Source organism: Malaclemys terrapin, chromosome 12, assembly GCF_027887155.1.
Source record: "Malaclemys terrapin pileata isolate rMalTer1 chromosome 12, rMalTer1.hap1, whole genome shotgun sequence".
NCBI classification, from domain to species: domain Eukaryota; kingdom Metazoa; phylum Chordata; order Testudines; family Emydidae; genus Malaclemys; species Malaclemys terrapin.
In genome coordinates, this window is record NC_071516.1 from 34,804,276 (window position 1) to 34,821,559 (window position 17,284).

General features: G+C 44.1%; 1 protein-coding gene and 1 pseudogene across 1 annotated transcript; both read left to right on the plus strand.

Annotated features, from left to right (window-relative positions):
• The first annotated feature begins 2,229 nt into the window (after nucleotides 1-2,229).
• Nucleotides 2,230-3,878, plus strand: LOC128846765 (olfactory receptor 6F1-like; annotated as a pseudogene).
• A 12,422-nt stretch (nucleotides 3,879-16,300) lies between these two features.
• LOC128846766 (olfactory receptor 10A7-like) lies at nucleotides 16,301-17,284 on the plus strand. Its single transcript, XM_054046011.1, has one exon. The coding sequence runs from the start codon at nucleotides 16,301-16,303 to the stop codon at nucleotides 17,282-17,284; it is 984 nt and encodes a 327-aa protein (XP_053901986.1).

Consider the following 17,284-nt stretch of genomic DNA (forward strand, 5'->3'; position numbering starts at 1 on the left):
CGGGGAAGTTTGCAGATGACATCTAAACTAGGAGGCGTGGTAGATACACTAGAGGGTAGGGATCGGATACAGAGGGACCTAGACAAATTAGAGGATTGGGCCGAAAAAAACCTGATGAGGTTCAACAAGGACAAGTGCAGAGTCCTGCACTTAGGACGGAAGAATCCCATGCACTGCTACAGACTAGGGACCGAATGGCTAGGTAGCAGTTCTGCAGAAAAGGACCTAGGGGTCACAGTGGACGAGAAGCTGGATATGAGTCAACAGTGTGCTCTTGTTGCCAAGAAGGCTAACGGCATTTTGGGCTGTATAAGTAGGGGCATTGCCAGCAGATCGAGGAACGTGATCGTTCCCCTTTATTCGACATTGGTGAGGCCTCATCTGGAATACTGTGTCCAGTTTTGGGCCCCACACTACAAGAAGGATGTGGAAAAATTGGAAAGAGTCCAGCGGAGGGCAACAAAAATGATTAGGGGTCTGGAGCACATGACTTATGAGGAGAGGCTGAGGGAACTGGGATTGTTTAGTCTCCAGAAGAGAAGAATGAGGGGGGATTTGATAGCAGCCTTCAACTACCTGAAGGGGGGTTCCAAAGAGGATGGAGCTCGGCTGTTCTCAGTGGTGGCAGATGACAGAACAAGGAGCAATGGTCTCAAGTTGCAGTGGGGGAGGTCCAGGTTGGATATCAGGAAAAACTATTTCACTAGGAGGGTGGTGAAGCACTGGAACGCGTTACCTAGGGAGGTGGTGGAGTCTCCTTCCTTGGAGGTTTTTAAGGCCTGGCTTGACAAAGCCCTGGCTGGGATGATTTAGCTGGGAATTGGTCCTGCTTTGAGCAGGGGGTTGGACTAGATGACCTCTTGAGGTCCTTTCCAACTCTGATATTCTATGATTCTAATCCATACACCCATCCATGAATAAGAGAACACACTCAATGTGGGGTTTTTTTCTGTGCATGTGTACACAGATTATATTGTGTTTGTATTAAAATATGCCATATTTCCTGCAGGTTATCATTGCTGTGATATTATTCTCTTCCACTGAAATGATTTAAAATAATAATCATGGATTAAACATGGAAAGAGAAGAGCCTAAAGTTAGGTTCATAAATTTGGGTTTTCAAAACTGCCTTAGGCTGATGTCCACCCCTTTATAACACTACAACTGTGTCCATAATATGTCCATATAAAAATTGTGTGTAGATAATTGTAAGGAAATTTCAACTTTTTGTCCCAAGTTGGGATGGAATTTCTGAATTTCATTCATATCTATCTATCTATCCCTTTCTGAAGTGCCTTCACTAGGACCGTATCCCTAGAACATAAGGATCACTTTTCCTTATCAACCTGCTCATGCCAACAGAAATAAAATCAATGATCTTCCTGCAGAGTTTCTATCCCAGGAGGTGCCTTATTGACTGTGCCTCCCGAGACATGAAGTACACTTGAAATAGGCCCTTAAACTTTATGGTATGTCAGAACCAGAGTCCTGCTGCTGAGAGGAAGCAATCGGGAGGATTGTGAAAAGAACCCAGGAGATGAATAAATATTTTTGTTTTCTTATTTGAACTCATTTTGGTTAGAGTTACATCTTGTGACTCACTTGTTACCTTGCTATATAGCCCACATCTTTGGGTTGTCTGATCATTTATCTTGAGAACTTAGAGAAAGCAGAGATGCTTTCATGTGCATGGTACGCATGTTAGATTTTACTTTAGCAGCTACTCTTTGGGATTAAGTGTCTGGAATGCAGAATTTATTTTTATTGTAAATTCCTGCCTGCCATCAGCTTCTGAACTTGTAAGGTGCTGGCCACTGCAACTCTGATTAGAACCGTCATGGTAATTCCTACGTTCTTAACGCCTAGTCAAATCGGTGAGCCACTTCAATAGCCTTCCACTCACAGTGATCAGTGCCACACAGTTCAGAGGATGGTGCAGCAATAATATTTCCTGCCCAGAGGAGATGTTTCTCCCTGACCCCCTCAGCTTTGGATGGTTTGTGCCTTGAAACATGAGAGTTGACTTCCTTTATAATTTGCAATCCTAGCTAATGTACTTGTGGAGATTCTATGAACCTATTTCTATTAAGGCAGATTTTTTTTCAAAGTCACCTAGGGTGTTTGGATTTCTATTTTCCATTAATTTTAAAAAGGTCAATAATCAAGATTTATACAGAGAGAAAGTTAAAAATTTTGCTTTTGAAATTGTTTTGAAGGGCTTACGGAAGCATGTATAACATGTGCGTATGTTGCTGTACGCCTGATTCAGAGCAGAAGTTTGGCTATCTGTCTTCCACATCCAGACAAGTGCCTGAGGCTATGTCTACACTATGGAGCATACAGCGATACAGCTGTAAGTTCTCCCATTTAGCTACTCTATGGTGATGGGAGAGAACTCTCTCGCTGGCATAATTAAACCACCCTTAACAAGTAGCGGTAGCTATGTTGGTGGGAGAGCGTCTCTCACCAACATAGCACTGTCCACACCAGTGCTTTTGTCTGTGACACTTATGTTAGTCAAAGGTGTGTTTTTTTCATACCCCTGACCGACAAAAGTTTGACTGACAAAAGTGCTAGTGCAGACAAAGCCCTGGCCACCACGCTATAGAATCAAAGCCGCTGCCTTTCTCACACTGACTAGTTAATTATTTATACAGCGTGAAACAGCATCAGGAGAGGTACTTGAGAGACACACACTCCAATATAGTGGTCAGGGCACTCAGCTGGGATGTAGATGACCCACAGAAAGGACAGACATTCCATCCTGAATTGGAGAAAGTTTGATGAACTGACATTTTCTGACACAAGCTGTTTAGTTGAAAATCTCCTGACATGCTCTATTCATCTGTAGAAAGCATTGCAAAATTTTTCTGACCCTTTTGTTCTGCTTTCTCTGGTAGATGATAAAACACACGCATGTAGATCCATGGAACAGTAGCTCAGTGAAAGTGTTCATTATCCTGGGTTTCCATGGCACCCGAAAGGTACAAGTCTCACTCTTCACCCTCTTCCTAGTCTCCTCTCCATCACAGGCAACATTGCTATAATCATCACCCTCAGGATGGACAGCCGCCTCCACACCCCCATGTACCTCTTCCTGGGGAATCTGTCTTTCCTGGACATGGGCTATACCTCAACCACAGTCCCCAAGCTACTGTGCATCCTGCTCACAGAGGTGAAACTATTCCTTTTGTTGTCTGCTTGCTGCAATCTTACGTCTTCTTCTTCCTTGTCATGGCTGAGTGCTTCCTCCTTGCAGTGATGGCCTATGACAGATACTTGGCCATATGTTACCCGCTCAGGTACTCAACCATCATGAGCAAAAGAGTATGCATGTTGCTGATTATTGGTTCCTGGATCGGCAGGTGTCTGACACCATTGGCGGGTGTCTGGCTGCCTTTTTGGTGATCAGTTTACCATTTTGTGGCCCCAACGCGGTCAACCATTTCTTTTGTGACATCCCACCACTGCTAAAATTGGCCTGCGTGGACACATACAGAACATAGAAGGCCATATTCGTGCTTTTTGCCTTAGTGATTCTCAGCACGTTCCTGTCCACTCTGGTCTCATATATGTACATTGTCATCACCATATTGAGGATCCCTTCTGCTGAAGGCCAGCATAAAACTTTCTCTACGTCCACCTCCCACCTGACTGTGGTCTCTCTGAACTACGGGACTATGATTTTCATGTATGTGAGCCCAACGCCCCAATCCTCCTTTAACATGAACAAAATTGTAGCTGTTGTGTATAGCGTAATCACTCCAACATTGAACCCAATGATCTACAGTCTAAGGAATCAGGACATGAAAAGGGCATTGAGGAAAATATTCTTCAAAAGACAAGCTCACAGGAAAGAATTCAAGTGGCCCAAGTAATTCCGTTTGGTAGAGGTGAAGGACAGTTTTCCCCAGGGGAAGGAAGGGTGATTCTGCACTCAATTAAAACTAGACAGGACAATGTTTTGGAACAGTGGCTCCGCATGGAGACAGACAACTCCTCAAAAAGAATGTGTCAGTCCACATTTCAGATGTATGTAACACAGATCCCCTGAGTTGAGAATGATCCTGGGACCTTCCGGTATTAAAGCATGAGCATCCTTTACAGGAGCTAAAATAGCCAGTTTTATTAAGCAAAGCTAGAGCAGACTCTTCAACTTCTGTATGTGTCCCAGCCACAACAAAAGGGGGACAGAGCATCACACTGAGTGGGAGTGGGTTACGTGCACAAGGACAATTTTGCCATCAACCCACAAGTCGCAATCTGCATCCATGCATTAGTGATCTGTGGAATACTTCCAGGTGGCATAGAAAGGAAGCCTAAGCTAGTCAGAAATTGTCTGATGAAACACAGTGATATGACTCAGGGTCAGGGAACCTAGTATTGTAGGGTGTGCGGCTCCAGGGCAGCTCTGCAATGTGGTCTGCTCCAGGCCAGGGGGCCCTCCTGGGGTCTAGAGTCTGCAGCTGCAAGGCATCCTTGCCATGTGGTCTGATCATGTGCCAGGAACCCCATTTGTTTTCCTCCCAATTCCAAGCAAACACAAATTTAGAAATAACTAAATTTCTTGAGAACCAGAAATTCCACGTTTCAGCCAGCTGTAATCTAGAGAGAAAAGAATAAATTTGTGGTTCAGTCAGTGGATGGGGATTCAGTAGCTCTAGAGTTTGTTCCTGTCTCTGCCACGGACTTCTTATGATCTTAGGAAAGTCACTTAGGGCCATATTTTTAAAGGTATTTAAGTACCGGGTGCAATTTTCAGACGTGCCTAATATCCATTGAAATGGATGAGTTTTAGGCTCCTAGATTCTTTGGAAAATCCCACTGAGCACCTAAATACCGTTCCAAATCTGGCCCCTAATGTGGGTGTGCCTCAATTCCCAACCTGTAAAATGGGGATAAAAACAACTCCCAACCTCACCTGTTTTTTTGAGGATAAACTGATTCATACATATGAAATGCTGATGGGAACCATAAATAATCTCATTAGTAAATATTGATAATGTTATTCAAGAAGATATTTCTCCTGTAATGCAGAATTAATTTCTAATATCTAAGAAATTCAACTTTTAGCTTCCTTTGAAAATCCCCTTCATGGCATGTAACTAGTGCTCTGTTTCAGTCTACAAGAAAAGTCCACTGACTTCTGAGAGTTTAACTCAGAGATGGATTTTGACTCATGTTGTTTTGTTACCCAACCATCACACATCAGCTTGCCCAAGCCAAACTAATTAAAGATAGCCATGTGATGAAAAGGCACTGTCTTGTGACAAAGTTCCTCTTCTATCTTGGTGGGTCCGGCGCTTATTGGCGGATTTTCTTGCCTCAGAGATTCACCATGTGGGTTGGGGAACAGCCCAGAGACCTTCCCCTCTGGAAGAACCCACAGTCCAGGTCAATTGGGAGGTTTGGGGGGAACCCGGGCCCACCCTCTACTCCGGGTTCCAGCCCAGGGCCCTGTGGACTGCAGCTGTCTATAGTGCCTCCTGTAACAGCTGCATGACAGCTACAACTCCCTGGGCTATTTCCCCATGGCCTCCTCCAAACATCTTCCTTATTCTCACCACAGGACCTTCCTCCTGGTGTCTGATAACACTTGTGCTCCTCAATCCTCCAGCAGCACACCCTCTCACTCTCAGGACACTTGGAGCCAATTAAGAAGAAGCTGCTAGAATCAATTAAGGCAGGATAATCAGGGCACCTGGGTTTTAAAAGGAGCTCACTTCAGTTTGTGGTGTGAGTGTGAGGAGCTGGGAGCAAGAGGCGCAAGGAGCTAATTAGCCTGCCTACCTTAGCTGGTTCTAGCAGGTTCCTGATTACTCTAGTGCAACTCCTTCTCTGGTCACTCAGGGAACAGAAAACTACTCATCCAGTGACCAGTATATTTGCCCTCTACCAGACTCCTGTACCCCACTGGTCTGGGTCTTTCACAGTCTATATAACTTATGAATTCTGGTTGAAACTGTGAAGTTACAGTATGAAAACTTCTTAGGGTGGCCAGGTGCCTGGTTTTCGACTGGACTTTAAGGGGACCTGATAGTGTCCAGTCAGATCTACTGACCAGACACCCAAAGTCTGGTTACTGCAGGCAGGGGAGGCAGGGAGGTGCCTGGTCATCACCCATTCCAACCCTTACTCAGCCTGAGCCACCTCCTACCTGCACTGGGTGGCTGAAGCTCCCAGACCCAGCTCCACAGGCGAATCCCTCACAACCTGGGGAGCGCGGTGGTGGGGGGAAGGGGAAGAGCAGTGAGCAATCGGGAAAGGATGGAAAAGGAGCGAACGGGGGATGGGGCCTTGGGGAAGGGGTGGGGCAAGGACAGTGCCTGTGGGGAAGTGGCAATGCTTCGGGGGGTGGAGGAGGTTCAAGCATTCCTGCTGGAGCATCTGGTTTTTAAATATTACAAAGTTGACAACCCTAATGCTATATTATGAATGCCTAGCCTATATATATGTGGACCCACCATTAATGACCGGGTCTGTAGCACAAACACTCCACACAGATGCTGTCATAACTATAAAGGGAAGGGTAACAGCTCTCCTGTGTACAGTATTATAAAATCCCTCCTGGCCAGAGACTCCAAAATCCTTTTACCTGTAAAGGGTTAAGAAGCTCGGGTAACCTGGCTGACACCTGACCCAAAGGACCAATAAGGGGACAAGATACTTTCAAATCTTGAGGGGGGGAAGGCTTTTGTTTGTGCTCTTTTTTTGAGGGGTTGTTCACTCTTGGGACTGAGAGGGACCAGACATCAATCCAGGTTCTCCCAATTTTTCTAAACAAGTCTCTCATATTTCAAACTTGTAAGTAAAAAGCCAGGCAAGGCATCTTAGTTTTACTTTGTTTTCTCAACTTGTAAATGTACCTTTTACTAGAGTGTTTATCTTTGTTTGCTATACTTTGAACCTGGGCTAGAGGGGGGTCCTCTGAGCTCTTTAAGTTTGATTACTCTGTAAAGTTATTTTCCATACTGACTTGACAGAGATGATTTTTACCTTTTTCTTTAATGAAAAGCCTTCTTTTTAAGAACCTGATTGATTTTTCCTTGTTTTTAGATCCAAGGATGTTGGATCTGTATTCACCAGGAGTTGGTGAAAGGAAGGAGGGGGGAAGGGTCAATTTCTCCTTGTTTTAAGATCCAAGGGGTTTGGATCTGTATTCACCAGGAGTTGGTGGAAGGAAGGAGGGGGAAGGGTCAATTTCTCCTTGTTTTAAGATCCAAGGGGTTTGGATCTGTATTCACAAGGGAATTGGTGAAAGGTTTCTCAAAGCTTCCCAGGGAAGGGAATGGTGGCAGCGGACCAGATCTAAGCTGGTAGTTAAGCTTAGAAGTCCTCATGCAGGCCCCCACACTTGTACCCTAAAGTTCAAAGTGGGGATACAGCCTTGACATGGTGGCAGAGCGGTGGGATCATTTTAAACCCAAAAGCCAGTAAGATTTTTTTTTCCTTCTAGCTGCTTGGAAAGCAGAGCTGAAGGTAGATGCATATCTTATCTCTCCTTGCCTGAAGACAGAGGTGTTAAGTTTTTTTAACAAGGGCCTTTGTTAAGAGAAGGGTTCAATCATTGAGCAAACTGGTAAAAGGAATTTACAAGCTGAATTGTTTTTTTTTTCTTTTTACATCCTCAGGAGTAGCTAGTTAGAAAGTCTCTGTTAACTCAGCAGCAGCCTGAGCTAAGTGCATCCCAGTTTCAGTCAACTGCAGAGGGGTGTGACCCAGCACAAGAAAACAGGAAAATGACTACAAAAGAAGAAAAAGCCAAAGAGGAGGCCCACAAGAGAGCTATGGAGCTGAGAGAAAGAGAAGAGAAGGCCAAAGAGGAGGCCCACAAGAGAGAGATGGAGCTAAAAGAAAGAGAAGAGAAAGCCAAAGAGGAGGCCCACAAGAGAAACATGGAGCTGGAGAAAGCCAAAGAGGAGGCCCACAAGAGAACTATGGAGCTGGAAAAAGCCAAAGAGGAGGCTCACAAGAGAACTATGGAGCTGGAAAAAGCCAAAGAGGAGGCGAGAGAAAAAGAGATGGAGGAGAGAGAAAAAGAAAGGAAGCATGAACTGGAAGTAGCAAGGGCTAGGCAGGATGCACCAGCCCATCCTAGCAACTCCTCTCCAGGTACCACTTCCCATCCCAGAAAATTCCCCACCTACAAGGCAGGCGATGATACTGAGGCCTTCTTAGAAAATTTTGAAAGGGCCTGCCTTGGATACAGCATCACTCCAAACCAGTACATGGTAGAGCTGAGGCCGCAGCTCAGTGGACCCTTAGCTGAGGTGGCAGCTGAAATGCCTAAGGAACACATGAACAGTTATGAACTTTTTAAAAACAAGGCCAGACTAAGAATGGGGCTAATACCCGAGCATGCCCGTCGGCGGTTCAGAGCCCTAAGGTGGAAACCAGACGTGGCATTTACCCGGCATGTCACATTGACAAAAATTGTGATGCCTGGATATCAGGAACAAATGTTAAATCTCTGGAAGATCTGGTTTCCCAAGTAAAAATGGAGTAGTTTTTAGAGGGTGTTCCTGAGGAAATAGAAAGGTACATCCTAGATAGGAAGCCCAAAACTGTAACCGAGGCGGGGGAGATTGGAGCCAAATGGGTGGAGGTGACAGAAAAGAAAAAAACTAGTAGCAGTTGGAGCGAATACCAGAAGGGGCAAGCTGAAACAAAACCTTACCACCGGGGACAACCCAGGGCCCCACCCACATCTCAAGGGAAACCCCAGACGCCTTCTGACCCCACCACACCAGTCTCCACCAACCAACATCGCCCCGGTGATACCTTAGCAGGGCGATGTTTTAAATGTAATGAACTTGGACATATAAAGGCTCACTGCCCAAAGAACCCCAACCGATTACAGTTCATTACACCACAATCACACCAAAGATCCCCAGACCCAGATGCCTCTCTCATACCCTCGGAGCAAAGGGAAACCTTGAGAGTGGGTGGAAAAAAGGTTATTGCTTGGAGGGACACTGGGGCACAAGTGTCAACTATCCACCAATCCCTGGTGGACCCCAAACTCATCAACCCGGAGGTTCCAGTGACAATTCAACCCTTCGTGTCACAGTCTGTAACCTTGCCTACAGCCAAGTTGCATGTCCAGTACAAGGGCTGGTCAGGAATGGGGACTTTTGCAGTCTATGACAATTATCCCATCCCCATGCTGCTGGGGGAAGACTTGGCCAACCATGTGAAGCTAGCCAAGAGGGTGGGACTAGTCACCCGCAGCCAGGCTAAGCAAGCTTTCACCCCCATCCCTGTTCTTGAGCCATCCACCAGGGCCCCATCTGTGTTACCAGAGACGCAGACAAAGGTGGTGGAACTGGATACCCTGCCAATGACTGCAACAGCCATAGTGGATCCAATCCCAGAGACCCAGAGGGCATCAGCGAGCCTGACCTGATGGAAGCAGCAGATAACCCTACCCAAGAGGCTCAGCCAGAGCCTGATATACCACATAGTGCACCAGCGGACAGCGGTTCACAGTCAATGGAAACAGCCCCAGCACCTGCATCGCTTCCAGAGGGGCCAATCCCCAGTCCACAGTGCAAGGAGGAACTGATGTCTCCAGCATCAAGGGAACAGTTCCAGGCCGAGCAGGAAGCAGATGACAACCTTCAGAAAGCTTGGGTGGCGGCATGAAGCACCCCACCGCCTCTGAGCTCTTCTAACCGATCCCGGTTTGTTGTAGAACAAGGACTTTTGAGGATGCTAGTCTTCCTGGTGCCCACCAGAAAGAGTTTCCTTGTATAAAGACAGTTGGTAGTTCCCACTAAGTATCGGGTAAAGCTCTTGAGCTTAGCCCATGATTATCCCAGTGGCCATTCTGGGGTGAACAGAACCAAAGACTGGTTGGGGAAGTCCTTCCACTGGGAGGGAATGGGCAAGGACGTTGCTAATTATGTCCAGTCTTGTGAGGTGTGCCAACGAGTGGGAAAGCCCCAATACCAGGTTAAAGCCCCTCTCCAGCCACTACCCATAATTGAGGTCTCATTTCAGCGAGTAGCTGTGGTTATTCTGGGTCCTTTCCCAAAGAAGACACCCAGAGGAAAGCAGTACGTACTGACTTTCATGGATTTTGCTACCTGATGGCCGGAAGCTGTACCCTTAAGCAACACCAGGGCTAAAAGTGTGTGCCAGGCATTAGCAGACATTTTTGCCAGGGTAGGGTGGCCCTCCGACATCCTTACAGATTCGGGAGCTAATTTCCTGGCAGGGACCATGAAAAACCTGTGGGAAGCTCATGGGGTGAATCACTTGGTTGCCACCCCTCATCACCATCAAACCAATGGCATGGTGGAGAGGTTTAATGGAACTTTGGGGACTATGATACATAAATTCGTAAATGAACACTCCAATGATTGGGACCCAGTGTTGCAGCAGTTGCTTTTTGCCTACAGGGCTGTACCACATCCCAGTTTAGGGTTTTCACCATTTGAACTTGTGTATGGCCGCGAGGTTAAGGGGCCATTACAGTTGGTGAAGCAGCAATGGGAGGGGTTTACGCCTTCTCCAGGAACTAATATTATAGACTTTGTAAGCAACCTACAAAGCACCCTCCGACACTCTTTAGCCCTTGATAACGAAAACCTAAAGGATGCTCAGGAAGAGCAAAAGGCCTGGTATGATAAACATTCCAGAGAACGGTCCTTCAAAGTAGGAGACCAAGTCATGGTCTTAAAGGCGCTCCAGGCCCACAAAATGGAAGCGTCGTGGGAAGGACCATTCACGGTCCAGGAGTGCCTAGGAGCTGTTAACTATCTCATAGCCTCCCCCACCTCCAACATAAAGCCTAAAGTATACCATGTTAATTCTCTTAAACCCTTTTATTCCAGAGAATTAAACATTTGCCAGTTTACAGCCCAGGAAACAGATGACGCAGAGTGGCCTGAAGGTGTCTACTACGAAGGAAAAAGGAATGGTGGCGTGGAAGAGGTGAACCTCTCCACGACCCTTGGACGTCTGCAGTGACTGCAGATCAAGGAGCTGTGCACAAGCTTTGCACTCTCCCGGGAAAGTTTCCCGGAGTCAACTGGTTAAAAATTGTTCTTGGACTGGAACATATTGTTCGTTTTTATATAATCAGTAGTATGTCTAAAGGTACATGTGTCTTATTAACTCTGTTTTCTCCTAGAGCTCCAGGAAGAAATCACAGCCAGTGTGGAACCAGACGTCCAACACTATCTGTGATTTGTGGGGCGTGTCATAACTATAAAGGGAAAGGTAACAGCTCTCCTGTGTAATAATATTATAGACTTTGTACCCTAAAGTTCAAAGTGGAGATACAGCCTTGACAGATGCAAAGGTAAATACTTTAGTTAATGATGGTGTGACACTCTGCACTCCAAAGCACCCTATATTTATCACAGTGATGTAATTATTATGTTTTGTACAAAGTCTTCCTTGTGAGGTATCATTCTAAAAGTCTTGATCTATTGAACATTAATATCCTGTTGGAATGTATGTGCTATCATTGTATATGAAGTTTTACTGTGTGTGTGTGTCACTGAAATATGTTATGAGTTGGGAACACCCACAACTAGCCTTTCAGTTACAACAGTGGGGAAGCTAAATAGTGTTAAAGGCCCCACCAAGGGGAATACACACTCACAAGGACTATCTCAGGATTTGTATACAAAGCCTCCCAGAGGGAGCATGTAAGCAATGGGTAATGGCCCCTGCCATGACTCAGTGAATCATGCAAGGGTATGTAACTAGACCACATGATACTGAACTCCATCTTGGTATCTGTGGTTTTCCACAGACTGTGTTGCAGGGGGACTTGGCATGAAACAAAGGAGTTTCCTCCACGTGGAAGAAGCTATAAAAGAGAGGCCTCACTCTCCTACAAAAAACACCTGGAAACACTGGAAGCACAAAGATTGAACTGTGGAAGGGGGTCCCAGGCAGGAGAGAAGAAAGCCATGCCTGAGTAAGGAAGCTAAAACCTGCTTGTACTATCTAAATGGGTGAGGCACAGCTTGACTCAAATCCGATCCAGTTTGTATAATACTGTATAATACTGAGATTGCAGTTTTGTTTATTTCTAGGTAATCTGCTTTGATCTGTTTGATATCATTTATAATCCTTTAAAATCCATCTTTCTGTAGTCAACAGCTCATTTTATGGCTTTTTTAAAAAAAAATCTCATGAAAGAATATTCAGTTTGCAATAAAAAAAAATGTCATAAAAAGTCAAACATTTATACTGTTCAGAAAATCCATTAAAAGTTTTGGTTTTAAATAAAAAAAAAATATGTATACAAACCTGATTTTTTTAACAGAAGTTTTTATTTAAATGTATTATTTTGGAAGAAAACCTATTTTCTGTAAACAAAACAAAACCCAAAAAGTTTAGATGAAAAAAATGGACCATCTTTACACAGATCCCATGTGTAACACCAACAGACCCCGATCGTCGACTGGTGGGATCAAACCTGGGCCCTCTGGAGCTTAGTGTATGAACCTCTACTGCATGAGCTAAAAGCTACAAGGACCTTAGCTTAGGCTGTAGCAGACTCATTAATTTCTCTAAGTAGTCTCAGTTCCACTAGTTGGGACAGAGCACCACACCCAGGAGATATGTTGGTTATACATGCACCATAGGTACAGTGTTCTATTGTTGTGTGAGAAAAAGACAAAAACACCTTTTAAATGTTATGGCACATCAGTACTGGGATTAAAGGGATTATAAAAGGAGAGATCTCAAGCAGATCAACAAAACATAAATGCTCTTGCAGCTTCAGCACTTTCAGATATTATTTAGCAACCACCAAAGAGAACAAAGCACATTCCAGATGGAGGTGAGACTCTTGTATTTGATGTTATTTTTCTGATACATTATCCAGAAATGTAAATGTACTGGGGATGATATGAGAAGGTGCGAAACTATTTCAGTGGGAAAACAAAATGAAAGTTACATGATATATGACTGAGCCTGATTCCACTATAGAGATACTCCTGATTTATGCTTTGGTAAGTGAGAGGAGATTAGTTAGTACCCACTGAATTCAATGGAGCAACTCCTGATTTAAATTGCGGTGAGTGACAGTAAAATAGGACTCATGATTTACACTGCAGTGCAAGAGAATAGAATGAGATCAATTGATTTCTGATTGAACTCAGGACAATGAGAGCAGAATCAGGTCTAGTGACTTCAGTGGAGTTACTCCTGATTTACTCTTGAGTGAGTGAGAGGAAAATCAAACCCCACTGACTCCGGTTGAGTTATCCCTGATTTACAGCAGGATATAAAAGAGGATAGAGAATCACCCTCATTGACGTCAGTGGAGTTACTTCTGATTCACACCAATATGTCTGAGAGAAGAATTTAGCTATACTGTTGGTTCTACAGGGACTAGGGTTAAAAGATGGGTGTATTTACAGAAATCAAACAATGCAGTTGTTTCACACATTGATGGTGGGTGATCAAATGTACCTAAGCAATTATAAGCATGAGTCCTATTGACTCCCAATGGTATTTGTGTTTCTAATTCACTTCGGTTTGAAAATTTCACCGAGAACAAATCTCTGTTTACTCTAGTATAAATCTAGATTCACTTCACTGACTACAGTGGAATTACTCTGAGCCTGTTTCTGCTACTCTTGCTAATGGCTTGTCTACACTTGAAACGCTACCGCGACAGAGCTGCAGCCCCTCATCTGTGCCACTGTACTGTGTCAGTGTAGACACTACATACTCTGACAGGATGGGTTCACTTGTCAGAGGAGGTAATCCACTTCCCCGAGAAGTGGTAGCTAGGCCAACAGAAGAATTCTTCCATCAACACAGCACTGTGTACAGAGGGACTTAGGTCAGCTTAACTGCCCCACTCAGAGATGTGGATTTTTCAAACACCTGGGCAACCTAGTCATGCTGACATAATTTTTCTAGCATAGACAAGGTCTAGGGCTGAGTAGTATCATACGCCTTAAGTCAGATTGATTTCACTCTAATATAGCAGAGAGGAAAATCTGAGCTTTTTTAATCAATTGAAAAGAAATCAGAGCCATAAAATAGTTTGCCAATGGAGCCAAAGTCTGCACTTGGTTACTCAGGAATAAATCCAGAGAAAATTCATGGATTCATAGAGTTTCAGGTCAAAAGGGACCATTGTGATCATCTACTTCAACCTCCTGTACAGCACAGGCCAGTGAATTTCAATAGAGCTGATGAAAAATGTAATTTCCATCCTATAGGAAATTCCAATAGTTCAGCATTTGTTTTCATCCTGATTCAGGACAAAAATTTGATATGCCAAATAGTGTTTGCAGAATGACAAGATTCTGAAATGAAACATTTTGAGATTGTGAACCAAAATAAAATGTTTTCTTTTTCTTTCTTTCTTGGAAAATTCTGCAGAAATAGATTTTTTCCCCTGGAGATTTTAGATTTTGGTGAAACCTTATTTTCAAATGGGAAAATATTTCTGTCAATGATTTAGAGGCTGTGTGTTATGCCCCAGCTTTTAAATAGTCTCTCTTGAAGTCCCTCTACTTTTGACCAGTCCCAAGACTTTACTTTTTACTAGAGTGAGCTCTCATGACTCTGAGACTGGGTCAGCTAGCTTTACCACTCCCATTTCTCCCTGTGTGCTCTCAATAGCAAGTCCAACTTAGTTCAGACTCCTGGTTTGAGACTTTAGAGGGGCAGTGCACCTAGGAAGTATCTGCAGTGACACCAGACAGACTTTTCAAGTCTAGGTGGTATTTATTAGTCAAATGGAATACTGCACTTGAGAAACTGGGTTACTGTGGTAAAGTAAAGTTTAAGTCAAGGTCCAGAGCAGCAGAATCCTTTGGCTAGCTTTCCAGACATTTCTCGAGTCCATTTTTAGCCTCTGTCTCCTTGTCTTTCTCTGTCTCTGAGAGTTCTTAATACAGCCAAATGACACCTGCAGTGTCTTTGTTGCCAGTTGCTGCTTCTGTTGTGTTCACAAGTTCAACCCCCCTTGGCTTAAGCATTAATGTCTGGCTATTGGGTCTTCTATTGTCTCTCCAGGAGACTCCAGGCATAGGTATCCATTCCATTCAGTACTTGTTAATGTAAACAGCCCCAATCCAGATGTCATACCTGACACTCAGCCATGCCTTATTCCCTTCTCTCCTAGGAGAAATTGACCCCTTCATTTCATGCACAGTGGATAGCAATACATGGGTGGGAAAACTCCATCACACATATTGTTCATTAAAAGTATTAGAAAAAAACCCGCATTCTCCACAGTGCCATTCCAAATGTTTCAACGAGCCCTAAATTTCACTCTGTACTGAGTCCACAAATTCTGGCTTAGCTAGAACATATATTTTAGAAAGGCGTCTAGTCTTGATTTAAAGATTTTGCATGGGAGAATCCACCACATCCCTCAGTAATTTGTTCCAATGCTTAATTACCCTCACTGTTAAATATTTGAACCTTATTTCCCTTCTGAATTCAGTGAGGTCCAGGAAGTTATGCTAGTGTGAATCCTGAGACGTGGATCAAGATGGTTTACTTTAAAGGCACTATTCTGCATTTACACCTGGGTAATAAGAAGGAAATTGGGTCCAGTATCTAGGGAACACGGCAGAAGAATGCAGAATCCAGGAGAATTGCTCTTTTGCAGCTGTCGTGAATATTTTCCTGCATGTTACTCTATGTCATGCTTTGACCCCTTCACTTGTCTTTTCTCTTCTCATTTCCCTTTTAGATGTGGATGTTTGAACAGTAGATCCCTAAGAATCATTCAGACCCAAAATATGACCTTATCTTGAAACTCATAAAATGTCTTGTGGAAGGTATCTAGCAAATTGTGGGCACTGATGGAATACAACTGATAAATAATGAGCCTGACTCTGCTTTCACTTCAGCAAGTTCAAATCCCAACGTAGTGGCAGGATTTGATTTTTATTTTTTTATAATTTCAACAGATAATATCAAGGTTTATTTGTAATAATTTTTTTCAATTGAAATTTTTACAGTTGTGGGAAATTAGGGAGATAGGGATCAGACAATAATTATTTAATTACAGTCGATGTTGAGATTCAAACAATTTAAAGCATGATAACTGTTAAAACACAAATTGTCAACATCACATGCCAAAATATATAAGGTAAATATCCTTCAGTCAAACTCTAATAAGTTCTCAAGCAACATTTTTCTTTGTCTGACTATCTGTAAATTTCAGTTATTATCAATGGAAATATGTTTTTGTTGGTTTATGTGTGTCTGGTGAAATTAACATTTACCAATATTTACCAATGAATTTGAATCCTTCTAGGCCTTCATGTATGTGAGAGGAAAGCCAGGCACAAGAAATTCCATGTCAGTCAAAAATCAGACCTCTGTAATGGAGTTCATTCTGCTCGGGTTTTCTCATGTTCCTGACGTGCTGCAGGGCTGGCTTTTTGTAGGGGTGGGTGCTGCTTACATGGTGATCCTACTGGGTAACAGCCTAATTATTTTCATCACGCTGGTGGATGCTGCCCTTCACACCCCCATGTATTTCTTCCTGAGAAACCTCTCCTTCCTGGAGATCTGCTATGCTTCGGTCACCATTCCGAGGATGCTGTTCAACCTACTGGTGGGGAGCAAAGCCATTTCCATTCTGGGCTGTGCTGCACAGGTGTATTTCTTCCATTCCTTTGGTATATCTGAGTGTTTCCTTCTTCTAGCCATGGCATATGACCGATGCATTGCCATTTGTTGCCCCCTGCGCTACACGCTTATTATGAGCAGAAGCCTTTGCCTGCAGATGGTAGCTGTGTCCTGGGCTGCAGGTTCCCTGGTGTCCTCAGGGCATGTCTCTTCAGTGTTTACTTTACCCTACTGCGGGCCAAATGAAATTGACCATTTCTTCTGCGATATCCCTCCTGTGCTGAAGCTGGCCTGTGCAGATACCTACAGGAGTGAGACTGAATTGTTCATCCTCATTGTTCTACTGGCCATAGTCCCCTCATTCCTGATCCTGGTATCCTACAGTCAGATCATCTCCACCATCCTGAAGATGCCCTCGACTGAAGGGAAGCACAAAGCCTTCTCCACCTGCTCCTCTCACCTTATCATGGTGACCCTCTTCCTCGGCACAGGGAGTGTTGTTTACCTGCAGCCCAAGTCCAGCTCTTATGTGGAAAGCAACAAGCTGCTCTCCCTGCTCTACACTGTTGTGACACCGATGTTGAACCCCATTGTCTATGGCTTGAGAAATGAGAAGCTGAAAGGAGCCCTAAGGAAATCATGCAGAAAAATCTACTTCTGGGCTGGAAGGCACCTCAGAAAGTCATCAGATCCAGCTCCCCTGCACTGA

Excerpts from the sequence above, each read along its gene's own strand:
- LOC128846766 (XM_054046011.1), top strand. The coding sequence starts at position 16,301 with ATGTCAGTCAAAAATCAGACCTCTGTAATGGAGTTCATTCTGCTCGGG.